Below are 26186 nucleotides of genomic sequence, written 5' to 3'. Positions count from 1 at the left end.
AAATTTTATAAGGATTAATATTTTGTAATTTATTCTTAATTCAATGAAACATTTCTATGCTAAGGTGATGTAGGGCACTTAAAACAACCTACATTTGTATATACACTTCATTGCTAAGTGGCCTTAACCTTGCATTGGCACTTAGGCACATTTCTTTAATCACAGTACTTTGTTGGTGTTTGGATGGGACTTTGGGGTTCATTTTCTATTATGATATGAAGTTAAATTGAGGCCACGAGATTAACTCATCAAACGCAAATCAGATGGTGTTAGGTCCATTTGCTCTTTTATCAAAGTAGTTATCAGAATTGTGTTTCCTGCATACCAGATTAGTTTGAGATAATGGGAATTGTCTACTGACTCCTTACATCTTCGTACCAGTAATGTTAGATCAGCTACAACTTTGTTGAGCAGAGCAGGAAGTAAAACTAAAGGAGGTGCACGCATGACGTGGCAGTTTTGATTGCCAGCTTGATTATGCTAGGAAAGCTCACGTCCAATCTCCACTCATTTGTTCTTTCTCTTCCCTCCCTTCCTCCCTCATCCTTTCCATTCTCCTGTGATGCATAAATACAAAACTGGTTTACCTATCTCTATTAGAACAAATTTATTGACTATATAAAAATATTAAATGATGCTGAGACATACAGGCTTTGCAGATATACAATTTGTCATGCTAGTTACTTACCATTTAACAAATTTTATTCAATGTTCTCTTCTCAAAACTGTTTACATTAAACCATTTTTGTCTACTATCAACAGTGATCAACAGTATCTTAATGTGTGCTTAATGTCTAAATATTTTTATTTCTATTCTCTTCCCCCACCATCTCCTCTGAAATCTTATATTTTCAATTATTGACATGGTTTGTGAAAAAAAAATTGCCTTCTCCCCCTCCCTTCGCTCCCACAGTGTATTTTTTGTTCTTGGGGAATTTTCATTGTTGTAGCACAATGCTGATGAGCTTTTCCCACAGGAGGCCCCAATGACCCCAGCCTTGAACAGGTTGCCATTCACGATGCTTCAGACCTGGTTGACTGATTCTGGCTACAATAATCTGGGCTCAGCATAAAAGCACCTGATCAACAATCCCTTCTGACCTGAGCATAAACATGTGTCCTGTTCAGTGCACAAAATAATATAGCTTTCGTTCACAGCTTCGCAGAATAATTTCTGCCACTGTTTGTGGTGCACTCTGGTGGTGAAAATTACAATTGCCACGATGTATGCTTTCCTTCATACAATTTGTTGACCAGAACTGGAGGCTCCAGCACCTGAGGTGCAAGGTGAAATTCCCAATTCTGGGACTGATGGGGAACTTGAATCTCAGGTCAGGGAGAAATGGCACAGGACACAGTATGGAACTTCTTTATTGTTTGTTTTAATGTTAATTTAACTTTTTGAGCTTTTCTCCTCTTTGCAAGTTGTTTATTTTTACCTGTTTGCTGACTCCTTGTTCATAGACAACGTTCCTAACTGCTTTCCTGCCTTTTGAGTGATGTTTCAGACAATCTGGAACATTCAACTAATTGTGATTTACAGTAATTTCTTGCTTATATGTGAATTTTTGTAGATTTCTTGTTGCCCACAGTGAGTTGGAGGGTGTGCTATTTTGCAGATAGTACCACTGCAGTAGTTACCTCCACAATTCCAGCAACCTGATTGCATCCAGCCCAGAGAACTCATCTATGATGTTCTGAGTTTTTAAGAAAAAAGCTGGAGTAGGAGCAAGATAGTAATTCATGCCTTGAGTTGCTATCTTCAGTGTTATAATTGCAAGAGTACAATGGAGTTAGCTTATTATGGAAGTAGAACTCCTTATACAGGCTATGACTACCCTGCACAATTTGACATGCATTGGTTACCACAGTATGTGTTGACTGTTAACGTTTTAAAAGCCCACACTTTCCATACAATAACCTTTTTAAAACTCTCATAACAATTATATTTACATTGTTACGACCAGGTGAGAAAGAGGTCTCGGGTTCCTTATCAGCCTTCACCTGGTCTTGCTGTAACAGGATTTAATTTTAAACACACGGTATTTTTTAGCTCTCCCTTGGTGAATTCTTGTTCACTAATTTCCAATTATAAGGCAAAGAAACTAGCCAAATAGGTTTTCTTGGGTTCAAAGAAAAAAGGTTGAACTTTATTAAACTTAAACTCTAATTCGGGTAACGCCTACAGATACGCGACACGCCCACACTAGCATGCATACGCGATACACGCATGCAGATAGAGATAGAAAAGAGCAGAAGAGATAAAGTGGAAAAATTTGAGGCAATAGCTGAAGATGGTTTTGGATGCTGTTCTTCGAACTTGCCGTAAAGTCCTTGATTGTAGGTAGGTCTTGCTTTTCGTTGGGGCCCAGTGTTCTTAAACCTTGTTCAATGTTTTCTCTCTTGAAGTTCATGTGTCCTCAGTGGGTCCAGAGGCTTGTGAGAAAGAGATGGGGGCAGACAGGAGAGGTCTTCTCAGTCCAGGAGCAAACAGTCTTTCTGAGTTCAACCTCTTTGTACAATTCAGAATAAAACCCAGGTTGCCAAACAGGTTAGTCATGTGACCAGCTGGTCTGACCACGTCTGTTTGTGAATTCTCTTGTCTTATCCGACCCTGGAATTTTCTTATACACAATACCTGGTACTCAAAGTCCATTGTAGGTTACATTGGAGCAGGGAATAGCCTCTTTATTGCTCCAAGCATGGTCTGTTAGTATGCAAATGTTTGTTCCAGCCACGGCTGATCTGGTAAACAAGTCATTTTCTCACTCCAGTAACAGTTTAAAATCAATGTTCATATGACAAAATTAATATGCCTCATTCTTGGCAGGTTTGGGGGGGGGGGTCTGCATGACAACATTTAGACTGGATACATACTGTATTCGATAAAAAGAAAAATGTGGATGTGAAATTGCTGCTGCATTCAACTAATGATTGATTGTGGTAGCTGTTGTTTATCCCTCTTAGCACCAGCAGAGTGTAAGGTTCCAATAAACATTTTGTGCATTGTGCAGCTTTTTGAAATGTTACTCTTTTGAGAACTGGAAGGCACAAAGCATTTGCCCTCTTAACTGCTAGTTTTATAATGTAGTCCTGGCAGAGGGAATTAATGTGTCTGCATGTTTAGCCTCATGAGTACATTTTGTAACAGTGTAAATCCACCTTTTCATACAGTTAATCCTCTTTGAAAGAAATGTTTACAGTAATTTACTGCATTTAGGTGGATTTTATACTGTACTAACTAATACAGCATTCTTTCTTTCATACTTTAATACCATGGATAAGTTAAGGTAAGCAATCCGGAAAGTATGTTTAAATGTAGAAGTCTGCAACAGTATTTTCAAGATATGAGGTTTCCAATCTATCCTAAATCTCCAAAACCTGAACAAATCCCTGAAGAGGGAAGATTTCAAACTGATCGCTATACCATGTCATCCATCTTAAAACAGACATGGATTACTGACCAGAGCTGGTTTTCAATCAACATTGCTGTATGTCATGGTTAATTAATCATGGTTGCCAGGTTGGGAAGTGCAAGAGTAAACCTTTTGTGCATTAACTTCAAATTTAGAGATCTTGACTTTTTCTTTCCTATATGCATTCCACACACTTAGGAGCTGTAACAGCTATATACTGTGCACTATAATACTGAAATTATTTTTTCTAGAACTTATTCAGATTTGTTCCACATGTGTGGGGAAAAATGCAACTAAATGTAATTAATATAATAATGAAATTATAATAAGATGCAGATGTGCGATTTATTACTAAACTATTATAGCTACACAAACTACTTAAATTTTAAGCTCCTCATCAAATGTTACATTTTTGAGTCTTGCTGATTTTTTTTTACCTGAGATTATTTTGGCTCTTGTATCTTAGATTCCTCTTATTGATGAATTTCAATGCCCCAAACCTTTTGAGATTTTCATAATGTTCACGAGTAAGCAAAAAGTGAGGACTATCTGGTAATTGCTTTTCAGTACTGGACAATGTTATGCCTCTAAGATTCCACATCCAGTCTTTAAAGGTAAAAGAGGCTCAAAACAGGCATTCTTTTAAACTCAGTTGATACTTTAAATTTATTAAGCTGTGACTAATCAAACTATAATGTACTTACTGTAGTGTAACAATTATAATTTAGTTGTAAGTGTAACTCCACAAGATTAAAAGAAGATTGTAGCCCTTAAAAATGGACTGAATGAATTGCCGCCTGCTATAAATTTGATTCTAAATAGGTCACTAGAAGATCCAAGCGAGAAACTGGCTATCTCCTTTTCTTTTTCGTTCTAAGGAAATCCCTGTGAATTTGAGAACACTGCTTATGCCTCTGGAGAACTATCCCGAAAGTATGTCTTCTGTAGAATATCAAATATAGAGAAAATCATCATTTGATGAACCATTCTTGCTGCAACATGCATTAGGACATAGAAAATGTGTTTATTTGCCTGTTCACATTCTCTAGGTCATTGTGTGCCCTCAGCAAACATTGGGGTCAATTTTGTCTGACATCTATCCTTCTGTTGCCTGTAGCTGGGTCTTGTTTTATGGTGCCCAATTTTTTTTAAGAAGTGTCATTGATTTACCTCTTCAGACTTCAGTAATGTACATTAGAGATATAATATAACTTCTGTCAAAGATCAGAGATTATTTTCCAGTCACACAAATAAACTCTAGTGAACAAATATTAAATTACTATTTTTTTCCCCTTTTCCCCACCAACAGTTGCATTTGCAACTTATCTTTACACCATAGTAACAATTTTATCATTTTACTTGGACTTATTTTAAGAAGTACTACAATTCCTTAAAGAATGATACAATGCAGAGTCATGCTCAGAATTCCTCACAAAGCAATTTTCCAGGCTTGTGCCTGCTGGTTGAAGAAAATTTAAGCACGCCACACTGCTTGGGGGAATCTGAATCACTTGTGCATCTCCTGTTCAAGCTGCAGATTTTGTTTCTAAGTGGATATTCCAGGAGAAGCCACCAAGTTGACCATAATCAAATATTTGTGAAAAATACACCATAATGCATCTAATTTACCAAAAAAAAGTTTTGCTGGTTTCTACATCTTGTCCGGTGGTAGGAGCTTTCTTTAGGAAGTCAACATTCTTCTCACCATTTCTGAAGTTTGGTGACATTTCACCTATCATCCTCTGCTTCCAACATCTGCTGCTGCACTGAAAACACAGAACAGCTTTGGCATTTGGAGCCTTGCTGAATAGTTGAATGATGTTCTTCATTCAGACCTCCCTCATACACTGAACACTTCCAATCCTGTTTGGTTCATGGAAATAGCTTTTTATTTGTTCTGATATTTTTGGGATAGCTCCCCCATGTGTACTCAGAACTTGTGCTATATCTAGTTCTTCAGCCTCTTTTATACCGAGCCCCAAATTTTGTGAAGATTATCCATACTTCGAGCATCACTTGAGATCAGTGGTTTTTAATGGGTGTTGGGAGGTATAAGTCGTTGTGCTTAGTCATACTTTCTTCTGTCTTTTTTTATTTTTCTCTTCAAATTGGCTAGGCGAACTCCTGCAGTTGCAGACTTGCTGTTGAAATTCAGATTTGTTTTGCATCAAGGGACACCAAATTCAGAATGCAGATACTGATTGTAGTCTCTTTCTTTGGCTCCTTATCTCGAGAGACAATGGGTAAGCGCCTGGAGGTGGTCAGTGCTGTGTGGAGCAGCGTCTGGAGTGGCTATAAAGGCCAATTCTAGAGTGACAGGCTCTTCCACAGATGCTGCAGAAAAATTTGTTTGTCGGGGCTGTTACACAGTTGGCTCTCCCCTTGTGCTTTTGTATTTTTTCCTGCCAACTGCTAAGTCTCTTCGACTCGCCACACTTTAGCCCCGCCTTTATGACTGCCCGCCAGCTCTGGCGAACGCTGGCAACTGACTCCCACGACTTGTGATCAATGTCACAGGACTTCATGTCGTGTTTGCAGACGTCTTTGAAGCGGAGACATGGACGGCCGGTGGGTCTGATACCAGTGGCGAGTTCGCTGTACAATGTGTCTTTGGGGATCCTGCCATCTTCCATGCGGCTCACATGGCCAAGCCATCTCAGGCGCCGCTGACTCAGTAGTGTGTATAACCTGGGGATGTTGGCCGCCTCGAGGACTTCTGTGTTGGGAGATACGGTCCTGCCACCTGATGCCAAGTATTCTCTGGAGGCAGCGAAGATGGAATGAATTGAGACGTCGCTCTTGGCTGACATATGTTGTCCAGGCCTCGCTGCCATCGGGCAAGGTACTGAGGACACAGGCTTGATACGCTCGGACTTTTGTGTTCCGTGTCAGTGCGCCATTTTCCCACACTCTCTTGGCCAGTCTGGACATAGCAGTGGAAGCCTTTCCCATGCGCTTGTTGATTTCTGCATCTGGAGACAGGTTACTGGTGATAGTTGAGCCTAGGTAGGTGAACTCTTGAACCACTTCCAGAGCGTGGTCGCCAATATTGATGGATGGAGCATTTCTGATGTCCTGCCCCATGATGTTCGTTTTCTTGAGGTTGATGGTTAGGCCAAATTCATTGCAGGCAGCCGCAAACCTGTCGATGAGACTCTGCAGGCACTCTTCAGTGTGAGATGTTAAAGCAGCATCGTCAGCAAAGAGGAGTTCCCTGATGAGGACTTTCCGTACTTTGGACTTCGCTCTTAGATGGGCAAGGTTGAACAACCTGCCCCCTGATCTTGTATGGAGGAAAATTCCTTCTTCAGAAGACTTGAACGCATGTGAAAGCAGCAGGGAGAAGAAAATCCCAAACAGTGTGGGTGCGAGAACACAGCCCTGTTTCACGCCACTCAGGATAGGAAAGGGGTCTGATGAGGTGCCGCCATGTTGAATTGTGCCTTTCATATTGTCATGGAATGAGGTGATGATACTTAGTAGCTTTGGTGGACATCCAATCTTTTCTAGTAGTTTGAAGAGACCATGTCTGCTGACGAGGTCAAAGGCTTTGGTGAGATCAATGAAAGCAATGTAGAGGGGCATCTGTTGTTCGCGGCATTTCTCCTGTATCTGACGAAGGGAGAACAGCATGGTCGATATCTCTGCACGAAAGCCACACTGTGCCTCAGGGTAGACGCGCTCGGCCAGCTTCTGGAGCCTGTTTAGAGCGACTCGAGCAAAGACTTTCCCCACTATGCTGAGCAGGGTGGCGCAGTGGTTAGCACCGCAGCCTCACAGCTCCAGCGACCCGGGTTCAATTCTGGGTACTGCCTGTGTGGAGTTTGCAAGTTCTCCCTGTGTCTGCGTGGGTTTTCTCCGGGTGCTCCGGTTTCCTCCCACAAGCCAAAAGACTTGCAGGTTGGTAGGTAAATTTGCCATTATAAATTGCTCCTAGTATAGGTAGGTGGTAGGGAAATATAGGGACAGGTGGGGATGTGGTAGGAATATGGGATTAGTGTAGGATTAGTATAAATGGGTGGTTGATGGTCGGCACAGACTCGGTGGGCCGAAGGGCCTGTTTCAGTGCTGTATCTCTGAAACTAAAAGGGAGATTCCACGGTAGTTGTTGTTGTTGTAGTATTCTCTGCTCAATTTAATGGCCCTTGGACTACTGCAATCAATATATTTTTTAAGAGATGGATACATTTGGCATGTAACATTAAGTTCACAGCTCCACGTACATGCACAGCATTTTTTTGGAATCCCAAAATCACTCACGGGGTACAGTGTTTTTTGACACCACCGTGTCAGCCAATGAGTTGCAGGCTTTGCTGGAGTTAAGGCAGGACTAAGATCAAACAGTGTATTTTACAGCAAACAAAATCTGTTTACAGAGTCTACCTAAAAAGATTCTCTACGAATTGCAGCAAACTGAACTAATGACAAAATTGCAACAACTTTTGATGAAAGTAGGGTGATTTCTTCAGGAAAGTACATTAGACTGAATTTTGTGCTCCTGTCTGAGGTGGGCTCGGTGACATGGGGGGACGGAGAATGGCAGCGGAGTCATCCATCCGGAAACCCAGCACGGTGCAGCAGTGTTCCAATTATATCAGAGGTGGGAAGTACCGTGACAATACTAATGCCCCAAAGTGACAGCATTGCTGTTTTGCATTAATTTGAATGCAATTATCTGCGATCCAATGAATGTCCTTTTTTTTGGGTGAAGAATGACCCTGAACAGCTGGCAGTACTGAGGCAAGAGGCCTCGGTGCCACAAAAGAGAAGGTTACCTGACCATAACAGCATGGGGGCGGGTTGTTACAGCAGCCATCGCCTTTATGCTGAGTGTCCAAGAGGGTTATGTGTACCAGGGGAGCTGTGCAAGGGGGATGGGTGAATGGGGGAAACTCTGCAAGAGGGATGGGGGAAGCTCTGCAAGGGGGATGGGGGAAGCTCTGCAAGGGGGATGGGGGAAGCTCTGCAAGGGGGATGGGGGAAGCTCTGCAAGGGGGATGGGGGAAGCTCTGCAAGGGGAATGGGTGAATGGGGGAAGCTCTGCAAGGGGGATGGGTGAATGGGGGAAGCTCTGCAAGGGGGATATGTGAATGGGGAAAGGTCTGCAAGGGGGATGTGTGAATGGGGGAAGCTCTGTAAGGGGGATGTGTGAATGGGGGTAGCTCTGCATGCGTTTAGGTTGTGTGTCGGGGGTAGCTCTGCAAGCGTATAGGCTGTGTGTGGAGGGGCCATTAGGGGCATCATAAATGATGTGTGTGTGATGTCTCTCACAGATGGAAAAGATGGTAGACCAACACTAACCTTTACTCTGAGCCGGGTCAGACATCCAGACGAGCAAAGATTTACAGAGCTAGACAGGCTCATCGCTGCATCGGAAGGGAGCTGAAGGGCCCAGGGCACCTGTTATGGGTCTCATTCACCCTGTGTTTCTGGATCCCCTTGGCATGTTGAGGGCCTCCAGCAGAGGTGGGCCCAAGAGGCAGCTGCGCCTCAGCCTGAAGCTCCAAGCCGCGAACAGCAGCAGCCAGCAAGGCCACGTAGGACCCAAGTACTCCAGAGAGTGTACAGGATTTGCATCACCTACCTGCCGATGTCCGAGTGACACTGTCAGTGACAGCTACGGCTGTTCAGGGAGGCCACCACAGACATATGCAGCCTTTTGCAGGACAATTTGCGACCAATGGGATTTGGTGGTCACCCTGTGGTCCTCAAGGTTACTGTGGCACTCAACTTCTATGCAATGGCATCTTTCCAGGGATGTGTGGAGTCTCCCAGACTGCATCAAGGAAGTGACCAATACCTTGTTCAAGAGGTTTGTTGACTATGTGCATTACCAGACTGACCCTGACAGTCAGACTGAGAGGACCATCGGATTTGGGGCAATAGCTGGATTCCCACAGGTGCAAGGTGTAATTGATTGTACGCATGTGGCCATCAAGGCTTCCACAAACCAACCAGTTGCCTTCATCAAGAGGAAGGGCTTCCATTCAATCAATGTTCAACTGGTCTGTGACCACCAAAAGCATTTGCTGCAGGTGTATGCCTGCTTCCCAGGACGCAGCCATGATGCCGAATACTTCAACAGTCCCCGGTGTCATAGCATTTCAAGCCCCCCACTTGCCTTCAGGGATGGATTCTCAGGGACAAGGGCTGCCCATTGAAGATATGGATTCTAACGCCTGTGAGGAAACCTCACAATACTATGGAGGAGAGGTACACTGCTTGCTATGGATCCACCCGAGCAACCATTGAGCAGGCAATTGGGCTGCTGAAGATGAGGTTCCGCTGCCTTGATCGATCTGGTGCAGCCCTGCAGTATGCCCCGTTGAAAGGTTTCGCATATCATGGCGGTCTGCTGCGCTCTGTAACCTAGCACTTGAGCCTTACATGAGGAAGCCATGAGTGAGCGACAAACATCCTCTTAACAAAGAGGATACGAAGGAGAAACATAGCCAAGCAGCAGTGGAAGAAGACAACATTGCAATGGAGGCCAGATATAGTGAGCGTGCAAAGGAGGCAAGAAACAACCTCATAATGACCCGATTTCAGCCACCCTGATGTCAACTCAATAACAAGTCAATAAATACTGACCTTCATGCATGTATTGTTCTGCCTCCTTTCCATCTGTGTTACCTGAATGAAAGCCACCTATGTTGTGCGCCAGAGCCCATGGAAGAGCATATGTTGATTACTTCACTCACATTGCCGTGATAATAAGGTCCGTGGTCACATTGGCACTGCTCTAAGGTTTAAGTTGGGATTCAGAGGGTCACATGGTGGAAGCTGGTTTCCACACAATGAAGGCTAATGATTAGCACAAAAGAGCATTTAATGAAATTGTACATGACATAGTTGCATGACTCGTGTGGCTAGTTTTTTTAATATACAGTTGCGGGTGCTCCTGCGTGGTGTGACCCCTGCACTAGCAGCTGTACTGGAGGCAGGCTGCTGATCAAGCTGCCCCTTGACCGGAGATGATTTGACATGCGTTCTCTGGGTGCCTGAGGCCCAAAGGGCCCCAGCTGCCTGAGAGTTTCCTGCACTGGTGCAGGACTCTCCTCAGGCATCGTGCCTGCTGGAGCAGGAATCAATGGCGGCGGGGCTGAGGAGCCGGTGTCCACACTAGAAATGCCCTGAGGGGAGATCCCAGATGTGGAGCATAGCCTCCTCCTCCTCCTGCAAGGCTCGCTTGAACCTCCCTGTTCACCTGAGAAGGACTAGGAGCGGGAAAACCCTCTCATTCTTTCCCTCGCCTTGCCACTGCTGATCTGAGCTCATGGCCAAGGCGAGGATTTGTAGGTCATGGCGCATCTGTGGAATGTGGCTCTCCAAGAGGGTCGCCAACCTCTCAATGGAGGAAGCCATGCACTCATATGCCTGGGACTTAGTACCACCATCTGCTCAAGGCTACGCATGGCCTCTGGCATCTCTGCCAGATGTTGCCTTACTTCTCCCTGCAACTCCAGCATGTCCGATGCTGTCAACACCAGAGGCACGTCATTAGCCTGGGGCTCAGCATGCGTCTGGCCACCCACAGTCTTCCAGCTGTCAGAGGCATCGGCTGTCTCGGCCAGCAGCTCGAGTGCGTGTATGGTGCTTTCTCCAGCTTGTGACCCTGATTCTAAAGCTGAGCGGTTACCCAACTAGGTGAAAGTGTCTGCGCTGGTGCAAGGTGCAGAGAGTCGTGGAACGTTGCATTCTCTGAGTGTTGCTCTTTTTCTGAGGTTGACGGGAGACCCTCTGGGGCTGCGGTCACCTGCAAACACCGACCTGCAAGATACAATGAAAACAACATGTATGGGTTAGGCTACACATATTCCATTAAGGACAGCATGCCAGAGTTGGTTCTCTGTTATTATTATTGCATTTTTAGCTGATCGGCAATAATCACTGTCTTGCGCAGAGACCCTGATCTACCTGTCTGAAATAGCGTGTCCACCTTGGCAACTTGCTAGTTCTTGGGCCTCTTCTTCTCCAGCTTGGCTGAGTGAAGTATGTCCGGAACTCCGCCACAGGCCCTGATTGCTTCCCTCCTGTTATGGGCTCTCTTCTCCTGCAAGAGCAAGGATGTAACAACTGTAAATTGCCATATCCACCATGACAGTTCTGCTAACATGAGTCCATCGTCAACAACTGAGGGTGTAATGTATCTCATAATGACTCACACTGTCATGGGATTTACTTGGGCTGACGTATAAACGAGGGAAACTTGTTTCACAGAAGCAGCCATGCATCTGTCCTGAATCTGCTATGACCTCCCTGTCTTTGGAATAGCAGTGGCAGCCTCACCATGTGGCACACTGTGTAGTGGCACCAAAATCTCTCAAAGCAATTTTGGAAAATGACACTTAGCTTGGCTGAACGCAGGAGGTCATTGACCCTCTTCCTGCACTAGGCCCAGTTACGATGGGTGACCCCACGGCTAACCACCTCCTCTGCAATCTCCGTGCAGGCTTGCTTGTTCAGACGGAAGGACCGCCTCTTGCCTTCGCTGGAGAAGAGGACTACTCGCCTTTCCCATGCAGCCTGAAGGAGAATAAGCAGGGAGGCATCTCTGAAGCGTGGGGCCACCCTTGCTCTGACGTCTGACATTCTTAGCAGTCTTCCCAGGAGGGCTGCTTGCTGAGGTCGTAATTGATAATGTGTCGACGTTTTCAATGACTGACCTGCTGTAGAATTCAAGGGAGAGGATGAATGCAGGGTTCGCATGCTTTTAAAGATGGTGCAAGCACCTGCTCCGAGATCAGCTGTTGCCATGAACGGCATCTCACTTGCCGAACCGATGTGCGGTTGGGAAGATGGCCGCTTCCATTATGTTAAATGGCTGCCCACTGCATAATTGCAGTGGTGCGGCAGCTTGTGTGACAAGCAGGCAACCGCCATTTTGCACGCTCACCGCGATTGTTAAATTCAGCCCAGTGTGTGCAAGGCTGTTACATAATACAAATTGTATATAAAATCAATCACAGTCACTTAAAAGCAGTCTACAGGTGTAATTGACTGGAGTAATTCCCCCATCATCTCCATTCTAGTTGAGAATAATGGTGTCACTATATACAGTCGTAATTGCAACAAAGGAGCATAGGAACAGGAGTAGGTTATTCAACCTCTCAACCCTGTTCTACCACTCCATTTTAAACAAAAACAGAGAATACTGGAATTATTTTCCAAGAAAAATGCATGTTCTTTCTTTCTGTCAACTGGGATAACATTAAGCCTGACCTGCTGAGTGTTTTCCGTATTGTCTATTTTGTTTCAAATTTCAGTCATACAGTTTCTTGCTTTTTGTTTTTCTATTTTATTTGGTCTCTGGGGGTGGGGAAGGAATATTCAGAACTCATCCTGGACCAAATCCACTTTAACTGGCTTCTACAAAAATAAAGGCTCCAGTTGATAAAATTGCTTTGACTCGTTTTGTTTGTACACCAAGTACCTACATGCTGTTTGGTTTGCAAATCCATTCATTTTATCGCGCAAATTATAAATAACTTGCACCCATGAAGAGAGAACTCAAGCTGTGTTTTAGTTCAGGAATACAAGACTAGTGAATAAATAGAATAGTTAAGATAGAGTAGCCACAATTTGTGCAATAGAAACAAGCAAATTAGTCAGCCTATGGTTATCTTTCAAGTTTAAAAGGGTCTTTTTTTTTAGTGTTCACTTATGCACTGCAGGTAATTAGGGGCTTGAGCTTTCCTTCAGGGATGAATAGCATGAATTACTGAATTCTCAGTTGTTACATGGAGGTGGAAACACTGGGCAGGATTTTGAACAGTTTTGCGAGGCGGGATGGGGGCAGTAGGGCATGCAGCAAGTAGCCACCACCGTTCATTAAGAGCTTATTGAGGCCAATTAAAGGAGGCTGACTGGGATTGTTTCAGTCAGCCTCCAGGTTCCCGCAGGTGGCAGGGGCCAGTTTGCTTGGAACCGGCAGCAGGCCCAGGGCCTGGCACTCCCTGTAGGCCTAGGGGCCGTTCCTCCCCTACAGTGGTGGCAAGGCTGCAAGATCAATTTTTTTTATTTTAACTTCTAAACAAGTTGGAGAGAGGGCATCTCCATCTTGAAGCACCCTCTCCCCTATTTTACCCTCTATTGCAGCCTGCTGTTTCTTTGCTTCAAGAGCCCACCGGCCATCCTTTAGACAGTGAGCTCGGCCTCTGGCCACTAATCAGCTGCCCCTATGAAAATTGGAGCCTGTGACTGTTTCCCCTAGGGATGGGTTCGGGACCCAAAAATCTGCCTACTGTGTTGATATGCTGGTAGCTCTCACCACATACTTTTGGTCACAACATTTTCTGAGGTACTGTTGGAAAAACTTAACAAACAGCAAAGTGACATGATGCAGCCTGTCAGCCATGTGGAATGAAATTTGTCATTTTGTAGATACCTCGTGATGAAAGCCTTCCTTCCTAGGCAAAGCACAGTCAATTACCCAACTCCGAGTCATTATTGGGTGATAATTTGTGGAGAAATTGCAATTGGGGTCACCGAGGTAGCTGCATTCCCTCCTGAGCAGTGCTTTCGGTGGAAGGTTTGTGGTGCTATACCTAATTTGTTCAGAATTTTCCAAGTAAAGGAGAAATCAGAATGAAAATATGTTTCTGAAGCTGATGAAATTATGCTAATCAGGGCAAATCTTACCTCAGAGTAAACATGTTTTGTTTTTTCTTTAAATATGCCATGATTTTATCTTTGTACTTCAAGAGTACTAAACCATAGGCCAGCTTGACCGTCCATCTGGCTAGACAAGTGAAATTAGATTGAATTGACAGTGGTAAGTGTGGTAACTGTCCAGCTGCCTGAACTTGGCAGTACTCAAGGCTGTAGTATTGTAAATATCTAAAGCCTGTCATTTACTTAAATGCATTTTCAATTTGGAATCTTTGTAATGTCTACGTACAATCCTTGTATAATGCTTTTTTACAGGGTCTATCTCTATCTATCTCTCTCTCTCTTCTCTCTCTCTCTCTCTCTTCCCCCTCTCTCTCTCCCCCCTCTCTCTCTCTCTCTCTCTCTCCCCCTCTTCCCCCCTCTCTCTCCCACTCTCTCTCTCTCTCTTCCCCATCTCTCTTTCTCTCCCCCCTCTCTCTTTCTCTCCCCCCTCTCTCTTTCTTTCCCCCCTCTCTCTTTCTTTCCCCCCTCTCTCTTTCTCTCTCCCCCCTCTCTCTTTCTCTCTCCCCCCTCTCTCTTTCTCTCTCCCCACTCTCTCTTTCTCTCCCCCCACTCTCTCTTTCTCTCCCCCCACTCTCTCTTTCTCTCCCCCCACTCTCTCTTTCTCTTTCCCCCCCCCCCCCTCATATTTGAAAATATTCAGCTTTCATTGATTGCTTTGCACACAGATTTGTTGGAGCATAGAAAAATAATTAGTAGACAGGCACAGTTGTAGCTGTTGAAATTTTTGTTCTGTTGATGTACTGGTCTATGACCTAATGGAATCAAAGTGTTCAGGTTTGAAGATGGAATATAAATTCTGCTCATTGTTGTCTCTTCCTATGCCTATAAATTGCTAAACAGCTAAGTATTGTCACTGTTAACAGTGACAGAAGTTACTTTCACCTTTTTTCCCTTTAGTTCACCAGGCACCTATTTGTTTAGATCCTGGCCTTTTTACAAATTCATCTAACATTACACCAGAGTCTTGGTTTACCAAAGATACTTTGGGAATCATAAAACGTTTCCAATGGGTGAAGCTGACTTTAATAATTCAAGAGACTGAAGCGCAATACCATGATTGCAAATATGAATTGCTTTGTCCACCAAATAAATATATTCTTTGTATGTCTTGCACAAAATTAAAATATTGGTGTTTATGCATGGCAAAACAGTGAAAAGTCTAAAGGTACAGTTTTACTGCCCCTCTTGTGTCAATGCGAAGCAGCTTGGAGTCCGCAGTATGGCAAGAAAGCACCAAATGCACTGTTATGCTGAGGGGGAGGCACAGTTGTGCACTGACCTGAGCTTGCACCAAATGTAGTATAACTCCAGCTTAAGTGTTGGTTATGTAGGGGAGTCAAGTAAATTGCATCCAAGCAATACTTAGTCATCACTGCTGTTATTTCCTTGCAAGCCAAAATTTAATGCATGATGTAGTTATAGTTCTGGTTTGTTTGAAGAAACTTGTAAAATGTTAATTGGTCAGATATTTCCAGTTTGTACCACATTTGATAAATTTCCTTTGGCAATCACCTTTTTAAGGATATGTTATGACATAAGGCCAAACATTCTACTGTCTTTTAGAGATTAATAAAACTTTAAAAGGAAATATTGTTTAATTTGCATACGACAGAGCAATTTCACAATGTGGGGTGAAACTGCTACTATTCAGCCTAAATGGCAGTGAAAAGAACATATCAGTGCTAAAACAGCTTTGTCACAAATATCTTGGATTTTTGTTTTACAATGTATTGGATTGCTTGTTACTGTCTTTAACATTGTTGAGCTGAGTTGTTTTGTTTCCATTACCACTGAATAGAATGCAGTTTAGTAAGTTCAACAAATCACCAATTGAACCCAGAAATAGTGTCACATAGCTTCAGTCAAAAATGTCGGAATTTTACCAACAGACCTCAGTAACTTTTTTTTATTTGTTTGTGGGATGCGGGTATCATTGGCTAGGCCAGCATTTATTGCCCATATCTAATTTCCTTTCTTAAACTGCTGCAGTCCTTGGGGTATAGGTACGCCCACAGAGCTGTAAGGAGGGGAGTTCCAGGATTTTGACCCCACAACAGTGAAGAAACGATGACATAATTGCAAGTCAGGATGGTGTATGACTTGGAGGGGAACTTGCAGATGGTGGTGTTCCCATGCATCTGTTGCCCTTGTCCTTCTCAGTGGTAGAGGTCACAGGTTTGGAAGGTGCTGTTGAAGGAGCCTTGATGAGTTGCTGCAGTGCATTTTGTAGATGGTACACAATGCTGCCACTGTGCGTTGGTGGTGAAGGGAGTGAAGGTGGTGCATGGGGTGCCAGTCAAGCGGGTTGCTCTGTCCTGGATGGTGTCGAGCTTCTTGAGTGTTGTTGGAGCTGCACCCATCCAGGCAAGTGGAGATTATTTCATCACATTCCTGACTTGTGCCTTGTAAATGGTGGACAGGCATTGGGGAGACAGGAGGTGAGTTATTCGGCGCAGAATTCCCAGCCTCTGACCTGCTCTTGTAGCCATAGCAATTATGTAGCTGGTCCAGTTCAGTTTCTGGTCAATGGTAACCCCCAGGGTGTGGATAATGGGGGATTCAGTGATGGTAATGCCATTGAACATGAAGGGGGGGATGGTTAGATTCTCCCTTGTTTGAGATGGTCTTTGCCTGGCATTTGTGTGATGCGAATGTTACTTGCCACTTATCAGCCCAAGCTTGGATGTTGTCCAGGTCTTGCTGCATATGGACATGGCTGTTTCAGTATCTGAGGAGTTGTGAATGGTGCTGAACATTGTGCAATCATCAGCGAACATCCCCACTTTTGACTTTGAGGGAGGGAACGTCATTGATGAAGCAGCTGAAGATGGTTGGGCCTTGGACACCATCCTGAGGATCTCCTGCAGTGATGTCCTGGGACTGAGATGATTGACCTCCAACAGCCACAACCATCTTCCTTTGTACTAGGTATGACTCCAACCAGCGAAGAGTTTTCCCCCGATTCCCATTGACTCCAGTTTCTTTTAGGGCTCCTTGATGCCATACTCTGTTAAATGCTGCCTTGACGTCAAGGGCAGTCACCCTCTCGCTTCATCTCTGGAATTCAACTCTTTTGTCCATGTTTGGACCAAGGCTGTAATGAGCTTAGGAGCTGAGTGACCCTGGCGGAACCCAAACTGAGCATCAGTGAGCAGGTTATTGCTGAGCAAGTGCCTCTTGATAGCACTGTCGACGACACCTTCCATCACTTTGATACTGATAGGGCGGTAATTGGCCGAGTTGGATTTGTCCTGCTTTTGGTGCACAGGATGTAGCTGGGCAATTTTCCACATTGTCAGGTAGATGCCAGTGTTGTAGCTGTACTGGAACAGCTTGGCCGGGACTCAGCTAGTTCTGGAGCACAATTCTTCAGTACTATTGCTGGAATGTGTCAGGGCCCGTAGCCTTTTCAGTATCCAGTCCCTTCAGCTGTTTCTTGATATCACGTGGTGTGAATTGGGTAGGCTGAAGACTGGCATTTGTGATGCTGGGGACCTCAGAAGGAGGCCAAGATAGATCATCAACTCGACACTTCTGGCTGAAGATGGATGCAAATGCTTCAGCCTTATCTTTTGCACTGATGTGCTGGACTCCCCCCTAGTTGAGGATGGGGATACTTGTGGAGCCTTCTCCTCCTGTTAGTTGTTGAATTGTCCACAACCATCCACGATTGGATGTGGCAGGACTGCAGAGCTTAGGTCTGATCCGTTGGTTGTGGGATCGCTAAGCCCTGTTTATTGCATGCTGCTTCCGCTGTTTGGCATGCAAGTAGTCCTGTGTTGTAGCTTCACCATGGTGACACCTCATTTTTAGATATACCTGGTGCTGTTCCTGGTAGGCTCTCCTGCACTCTTCATTTGAGGCATCTAATCACTCATTATGGCATATCGCTTAAAATGGTTGATAAGATTGTGTTTACTGCCAGTATAAAATGTACTCTGTATATTTGTGACTTCAGTATGTAACCAATAATTTTCTGTGAGTTGAGGTGTTTTCACTTCTCCAAAAAATATTGTAAATCTCAGCTGCTGGAACACAGACTTTTGTAACTATCCTCCACTTGCTTGAAACAATGCTCCCAGCTCTTGCCTGGGCTGGAGCATTTCAGCTATGAAGAGAGACTGAAAAAGCTAGGGTTGTTTTCCTTAGAGCAGAGAAGGCTGAGGGGGGACATGATTGAGGTATACAAAATTATGAGGGGCATTGATAGGTTAGATAGGAAGAAAATTTTTCCCTTAGTGGAGGGGTCAATAACCAGGGGGCATAGATTTAAGGTAAGGAGCAGGAGGTTTAGAGGGGATTTGAGGAAAAAGTTTTTCACCCAGAGGATGGTTGGAATCTGGAAAGCACTGCCTGAAGAGGTGGTAGAGGCAGGAACCCTCACAACATTTAATAAGTATTTAGATGAGCACTTGAAACGCCATAGCATACAAGGCTATGGGCCAAGTCCTGGAAAATGGGATTAGAATAGTTAGGTGCTTGATGGCCGGCACAGACACAATGGGCCAAAGGGCCTGTTTCTGTGCTGTATAACTCTATGACTCTATGATTTAAGTCATCTATCGAGATATATATATATATATATATATATGTGTGTGTATATAAAAAAATACTTGAAACAGTAAGAATTTTTGATTTAAGATACATGAGTAGGTAAGATTTAAATTTTCCAAGCCCAATTGGAAACAACTGTAGAATGCTATTTATCTTGCACCAGAATCTCACATTTTTTTTTTAGATTTAGAGATACAGCACTGAAACAGGCCCTTCGGCCCACCGAGTCTGTGCCGACCATCAACCACCCATTTATACTAATCCTACACTAATCCCATATTCCTACCACATCCCCACCTGTCCCTCTATTCCCCTACCACCTATCTATACTAGGGGCAATTTATAATGGCCAATTTACCTATCAACCTGCAAGTCTTTTGGTGGTGGGAGGAAACCGGAGTACCCGGCGAAAACCCATGCAGACAGAGGGAGAACTTGCAAACTCCACACAGGCAGTACCCAGAATTGAACCCGGGTCGCTGGAGCTGTGAGGCTGCGGTGCATGCAAAATCTTTTAATCTTAATCATGCATGCAAATAGCTTTATTTTCAGTAATGTGTTTATAGTAATTGCACAGTTGTAGAGGGAATGCAAAGGGCTCGAATGTGCAATGTTATCAATGTAGCATAAACACTGAATTGGGGAGGGAAATTGAACAAAAAGTTAAATTGCAACTTAAGGATTTAATCCACTTTGCAAAGAGCAGATTTGCCACCTTAATTTTTGCCCAATTCCTTTTTCTCTCTCCTAAAGTTTAAAATTAAGACACTTGGCTTGTGAATAGCAATGATCTGGCAAGTGTGTTATTGAGTAGTTTGTATCTGGTAGACTCAGTTTGACAAGCCTCTAAAAATTGTTTTAGAAATGTTTTATTCATTTGTCAAAAGCTACGTACAAAATGACTATCTAATACTGCACAACAAATGCTTCCTATTGAAAATGCATCAAAAATCTATTATTTAAGTCTCGCATCTTCCAAGTTATTGGCTAATTCAGCTTCTCACCAGAAAAGTGAAATTGATGCTTAATTGAATTTAACCTTATGATGAGCAGTGCAACTAATTTTCTTGGGCTCCCTGAGTTTGTCTAACTGAGAAAGGTTGAGTGCACTTGCTGAAGAATATGGAACCAACCCTTGTCGATAATGCGATCGGCTGCTTCAGGTCGACCAATGGGAAGGCAGGCTACATTCTCTCCACGCATGATATTCTGGAAACCTTATCTCATTGTAAACCCAAAGACAACTTTAATGCTGATGACACTGACCTTTTCTTTTCAAAAGCCACACCCAAGCACAGTGACAGGCTTACAAACAAAATAGTCACGTAAAATTAAAAAAAGCTTAGCAGAAAATTATCCTCCACTAACATGGAGGGGGTGGGTTGGGGCCACAAGGTAGATGCAGAGAGAAGAGAGCTGCTGTTTGGGAATATATTGGCACACGAGTACAACATCCGGGATTCAGCCAATAGAAGTTAGTGATTTTTGGTATGAAACAAGCAGTGATTTTAGTGTGTATGATACTGGTGTGCCATTTTGTTGAATGCTCTTTCATCATGGGAGGAGTTGAAAACAGAACACATTTAAACTGTGCTTGGCACCAGCAGAAGAAGCAGCTATATCTGTCACAGTCAATGTGGGTATCAGCAGCTAACTAGAAAGCAGCAAATTCTTTGAGGTGGCAAGTTCTCTGTTGCAACTGCAAGCAGGCTATTTGAGTCCAGTGCCTGCATCAGGAAGGTGGTCTTCTGTACTGCTGACTGACAAACTTATTGATGCTGTTTGGGAAGATGATCGTGATAAGGAGAAAGAGGCCTAAGTGAGTTGGTGCAGCAAGCAGAACAAGGTAGAAGAACCAACCCCCCCACCGCCCCAAATCCCCCCACCATGGCCCTGGCAACCAATTATTTGCATTTTCTGAAGAAGTGGCCTATAATTCAGCCACATGTTCCAATGGAACTTGTCTCTGCACTAAATAGAATTGTGCATGAATGTGCTGTCAGCAAGATGCAAATCCAAATCAGAATATTGTGTTGTGCAGCTCCACTCTTGATTATGTACATTTCTATGTATTTGCCTTGATGTTTTCTGGTCTTTAGCAGACTGAGATAATTCTAAAATTTTTGCGCGAACTGAAAATTACTAATTGGAGATTGTTTCACCGAATGTTTTATGTTTGCATAAAATGACAGTTTCACAGCAGTATTGAAATTTGATAGGAAACCCAGAAATGCACAATTTTGTGAAATAATAGTTTTGTAATTTTTCTGCCCATAGGCATTAACTTTGGGAGTGCCGGTGCAGTTTGTAATGAAGTTGGGGATTGGACATTTCAGGATTGAACCCAACCAGAATTACTCTATATAGGGAGCAAATAAGTTTTTTTGAGATGTAAGAAATGTTGACACAGTGTAAGATTTAATTTAGATTGGCTACATATACAACACTGCCACGGTTTAAATATTTTTTAGGCCTTCAAATTTATCTAGTTCTTAAATAATATTTTCAATTTTCTGTTTTCAGGAAATTAACAGGTCATTCGTTCCATATGGGCTACAACATGGCGATCCTGAATGGCATCACCACAGCTTTGGCTGTAATTTGGTGGTTCACCTGAAATCAACTTCGCCAATAAACTTTGTCAGAAATAACTAGCGCTGGCCTCTATCCAGACAAGCAAGTTTTCCACCAGAAATAATGACACTTTTAAGAGGACAGCAAGAAATGAAGATACCTTTTTTTTAATGCATTTAACTCCAAGATGAAATTTGTATATACTATTGGATATAAATCTATCGACATTAAGTTCAGTATTAATGCTGTTCTTTCTCATTCTGTTCAGTTGTGTCCTTTTAAGTTGCAGTTTGAAACCTTTTATTGAGAATATAACATTTTTTTGGTTGGTAGAGAAAGTAAGATTGTTTTGGCAAGAGTCCTTAATCTTATGATTGCAAGATCCACTTGTGACTTTAATCTTTCACTATAAACTACGGGAATGAAAGATTCTACCATATGTTTATCTTTTTATCACATTTATGAATTGCATTTGTGTATGTTCCATGTTAGTGACTTCCTGGGTTTCCAAAATAATTACAGCTTCAGGCAGTACTTTGTTGCTGATCTCAAATCTATGCAAGTAGTGCAACTTGACCTGCAGGTGTGTGTGGTATTTTAATATTTTTCTTTATTCTTCCCACTCTATGCTACTAGTCGTAGTCAGAATAACAATCATGTCTTCCAGTCAATAAACACTAACTTGTTGGCTCACTAACTTAAACTAGTTAGATCAGATCTATCTGATTTTCAACTTCCTAAACCTCACATTAGCATAGTTTGCACTAACATGACTGGTGGAACTACTTATTTTAAATAAGCTCGAGAAGCATGTGTAATCAAAATTTTAAGGACATTATTGACATTGAAAATGGCATGTTATCCATAAGCATAGACATTTTTTCCCCATTCTTAAAACCACTCCATAATATTCTCACTATATTTTATTGCTTAGTGTTACCGTCAGTTTTTTAGTACCATTTACAAAACTGATATATTTAAAGCAAACTGTAGTTTTCAACATTCAATCATCATCCCAAAATCCTTCAGATTTTTGCATAACTTCTTTCTGCCAATACTGTCTGGTTGTTGTGCAAATTTGATGAGGTTTTGATACAATTTTTCTAGTGACACTTCAATGCAATGAGTCAATTTCTACATGGGGACTGAGATTCACTATTGATTGACAAGTTACTCATATCTCAGAATATTCATTGGTATTTGTGCATTTTTTTCTACTCAATGTCCTGTGGCATTGCCCATCGGCAAAAAAATCCTCTTCCTGCTACTTATCTGCCTATCTTTATTTTACTTTCTCTCGTCTCCCTGCGCCCACCCCTGTGTCTCTCTTGCACTGTAGCCAGACTCTCAATTATGTCCAATATTGGCACATCAAAGCTATAGCAACATATGCCAGTCAGAATATCTGAAAGTGAGGTTTGGGAGGGAACAGCTAGAGTGGACTCAGATAAAGTGGAACACTGGTGGGTTGTGAATCATGTCTCTCTCATCTGATTTGTTTCCTAATAAGTAGTCACCTGGGTACTCTGGACCACTGAGATGGCTACATTTTTTTTTATAATGTAGGTACTAGTTTCCATTCAAATTAGCCTTAATAATGGTGAGTACTATTTGTTAGTATTCTTTACCATGAGGATCAAGGGAGAGGTTAGATCACTTTTCTAATTAACAAAAGGTAGAACCTCTGAACTTTAATATAGCTTTTAATGTATCATATTTTTTGAATAGATTCTAAATCTGAGAATTAAATTTAGTTTGTAGGAAATACAAAGTTGTGATTTTTATCAGTTGTGACATGATAGATACAGTTCTACTGATACTGTAACCTTTTTGAAAAAAAATTGATGTTTTAATCCAAATGTTATTAAATGTTTAGTAATCCAGAGGCCTCGGCTAATGCTCTGGGGACATGGGTTCGAATCCCACCACGGCAGATGGTGAAATTTGAATTCAATTAATAAATCTGGAATTAAGATAGTCTAATGGTGACCATGAAACCATTACTGATTGTTAAAAACCCATCTGATTCACTAATGTTATTTAGGGAAGGAAATCTGCGGTCCTTACCTGGTCTGGCCTACATGTGATTCCAGACCCACAGGAATGTGGTTGACTCTTAACTGTCCTCTGAAATGGCCTAGCAAGCCACTCAGTTCAAGGGCAGTTAGGGATGGGCAACAAATGTTGGCCTTGCCAGCAATGCTCGCATCCCATTGGCGGCACAGTGGTTAGCACCACAGCCTCACAGATCCAGTGACCCGGGTTCAGTTCTGGGTACTGCCTGTGTGGAGTTTGCAAGTTGTCCCTGTGACCACGTGGGTTTTCGCCGGGTGCTCCGGTTTCCTCCCACAGCCAAAGACTTGCAGGTTGATAGGTAAATTGGCCATTATAAATTGTCGCTAGTATAGGTAGGTGGTAGGGGAATAGATGGTCGGCACAGACTTGGTGGGCTGAAGGGCCTGTTTCAATGCTGTATCTCTAAATAAATAAATAAAAAAATTTAAAAAGTATGATTGCTGAACTCATGCCAATTTTAACAAAGAACTTCACAGTGGCATGTTCACCTCTTGAGATGTCTAGATGTTATGATAAGGCTGACCTCATGCTATTCAGTCAAATCACTGATTCTAAGAGCTACTCTAAGTGAGAGCTCGTTTGTCAATTCAGTAAGAAAGAATTGTAAACAGGTTTACATTTACATTTAACTTTGTGTTTTAGGTGGGGTAAAATTGTTCTTCAAACTATAGATCCTATTTAATTTTGACTATGTACGAGATGGCATCTTTGCAAATGGCTATAAAATAACCTTTCTATTTGCCAAATATTGAAGTAGATTACACTTCTGAAATTTGCACTCATTGTCACTCCTCACCATTTGTAGAATAGAGTTGATTCAGGTCTTGAGACTGGTATGTCAGGGATTTTAAACTTGTTTTACTGCAGAACTGAATTGGTGTTTGTCGTACTAAAATAGCCAGGAGAGAATTGAAAGTAATAATTTCAAACTTCACATGATTTGAGATTTCGTCAGAGCTCAGTTGGGTAATGTTGCACTTTTCTGTATTTGATGCAACATTTTTTAAGCAATTTATAACATTTGAATGTAACAGCATTCTGAAACACTTTGATAGATATTGGTAGAAGGTTGAATTTCTGCAGAAGTGTAAAAATGAAATTTACTGTATTACTGTTACTGATTATAGCAATTCTGTGCATTACAAATTAGCTTCAATGTGTTTCAACTACTGTTAAAGGCAATTTGTTAAACTTTCCATATAATTCACACACATATACTGTTGGGTGGTGGCGTATGGTAAGAAAGATAGCTGTGTACTCATCTTTAATTCCTACAAAAAGCTGTTTTCTTTTTCTCTGTGCTGACGCTCTCGAATAGCAATACGGTGCTTCCCTATAGGGAATAAAAAAATGGAAAAGATTAATCTTACCATGCTTCTCGGGACCTCCTGAGCAGGTTTAGGTAGCAACTGAAACTACCTGTGGAGAACTTGCATTCCTTGACCATCCATTGTGGCATCAGTTGACTACTATAACAGAAATTGTCTCCAGTATTCTTTAAATATACTTGCACTGAATTGACAAAGCTCAAGATTACAAATATTACTGTATTACTCCAGAGTATAGAGTTCAGTTATTGTTTGTTTTAAAAAAAATCTCTGTGGATCTTATTAGAATTCTGATGTGCGTGAACTGTTGTCAGCACTGACACTCTATGAAATTTACTAATCACAGAGGGACGAAAGCTGCATATGCTGTTCCTGAAATATATTCCTTAATTTCAAACATATTGCTTCAAAGTGAATTTTTTCACTTGCCACACTGACCATTCTTTTGTCAATGCATTAGATTGGTATAAATTGACAAATCATGGGCAGTTTTATGAGGTGACTTTATGTTGAATTGGAACAAGGTTGAGACCACACATGACTTTTGCATAGCCAACAGAACAAGTGGAACTTTCATCCCAATGGTCTGGCTGGCTGGCTGGGTTCAAACACAGCTGTAAGATTAGTGTGCTATCCCACTCTGCCCTGGGTATTACAGCTTTAAATGAACTTGTGTAATGTAATCCATCATGGTTAGAATTTGATCTTCACAAGTAAGTTGTACTTCAGTATCCATAAAATGGCTTCTTGGCTGGTTTTAGAGGTAAAGTTTGATTTCAATGAATAAATTATGGGGAACAAGCCACATCTTGTGGATTAAAAGAATGAACGCTTATGGCTAATATTTTGTAGTATGAAAAGGTATCAATATAGTAGATTGTTTTAAAACTACAAATTGCAGACTTTACATTATGGCCAATGTTTCCTTTTGGCAAACAGTACCCTGCCCACTATTCAGTAGGTTAGGCATTTTACACGTTTCAGAATTATACAATCATAGAATGATTAGTGTAATGGTGCATCTTTTGTTTCTTAGCTCTAACTAGATAGATTCTGCCCTTGACTCCTGTAGGACATCCTCTCCCTTCCGCACTGTAACATTATCCTTCATCAATACTGCTGCCCTCCTCCTTCCTTTCCTTCCTGAATACTTTGTATCCAGGAATTTTTGATACCCTGTCTTGCAGAGTCTCCATAATGACCACATCATATTCCCATGTTGCTACCTGTGCCTGCAGCTTACTGACCTTATTTACCAAACTCCATGTATTCACATACTTGCACAGTAAACCCATTTTAGACTTTATTGCATTTCCTCTTACTCTGACCCCACTTAATACCTCACTATTTCTTATTCTAGTGCTGTATGTCCCTCCCAATTCTTTGTGCACCTTGTTTTCCCCCTCTGATGTTACCTCCTGGTTTACATCTCCCTGTAAGTTAGTTTAAACACTCCCCAGTAGCACTAGGAAACCACACCACCAGGACATTGGTCCCACGTTTGTTCAGTTACAACCCGTCTGGCCTGTACAGTTCCCATCTCTCCCAGAACTGGTCCCAATGT

The 26186-nt window shown here is 42.5% G+C and overlaps 1 protein-coding gene across 1 annotated transcript in view; it reads left to right on the top strand.

Moving 5' to 3' along the window:
• Nucleotides 1-25447, top strand: part of arl6ip6 (ADP-ribosylation factor-like 6 interacting protein 6) — a 53002-nt gene extending 27555 nt beyond the window's left edge. Inside the window, exon 4 of the mRNA XM_068035320.1 lies at nt 21168-25447. Coding sequence (XP_067891421.1) covers nt 21168-21261 — 94 coding nt within the window. The 3' untranslated portion in view covers nt 21262-25447. The remainder of the gene's footprint in view (nt 1-21167) is intronic.
• The last annotated feature ends 739 nt before the right edge of the window (nt 25448-26186 follow it).

This window comes from Heterodontus francisci, chromosome 7 (assembly GCF_036365525.1).
Source record: "Heterodontus francisci isolate sHetFra1 chromosome 7, sHetFra1.hap1, whole genome shotgun sequence".
Classification (NCBI taxonomy): Eukaryota; Metazoa; Chordata; class Chondrichthyes; order Heterodontiformes; family Heterodontidae; genus Heterodontus; species Heterodontus francisci.
The sequence above is the reverse complement of the archived record's forward strand: the minus strand, read 5'-3'. Positions and strand labels throughout refer to the sequence as shown.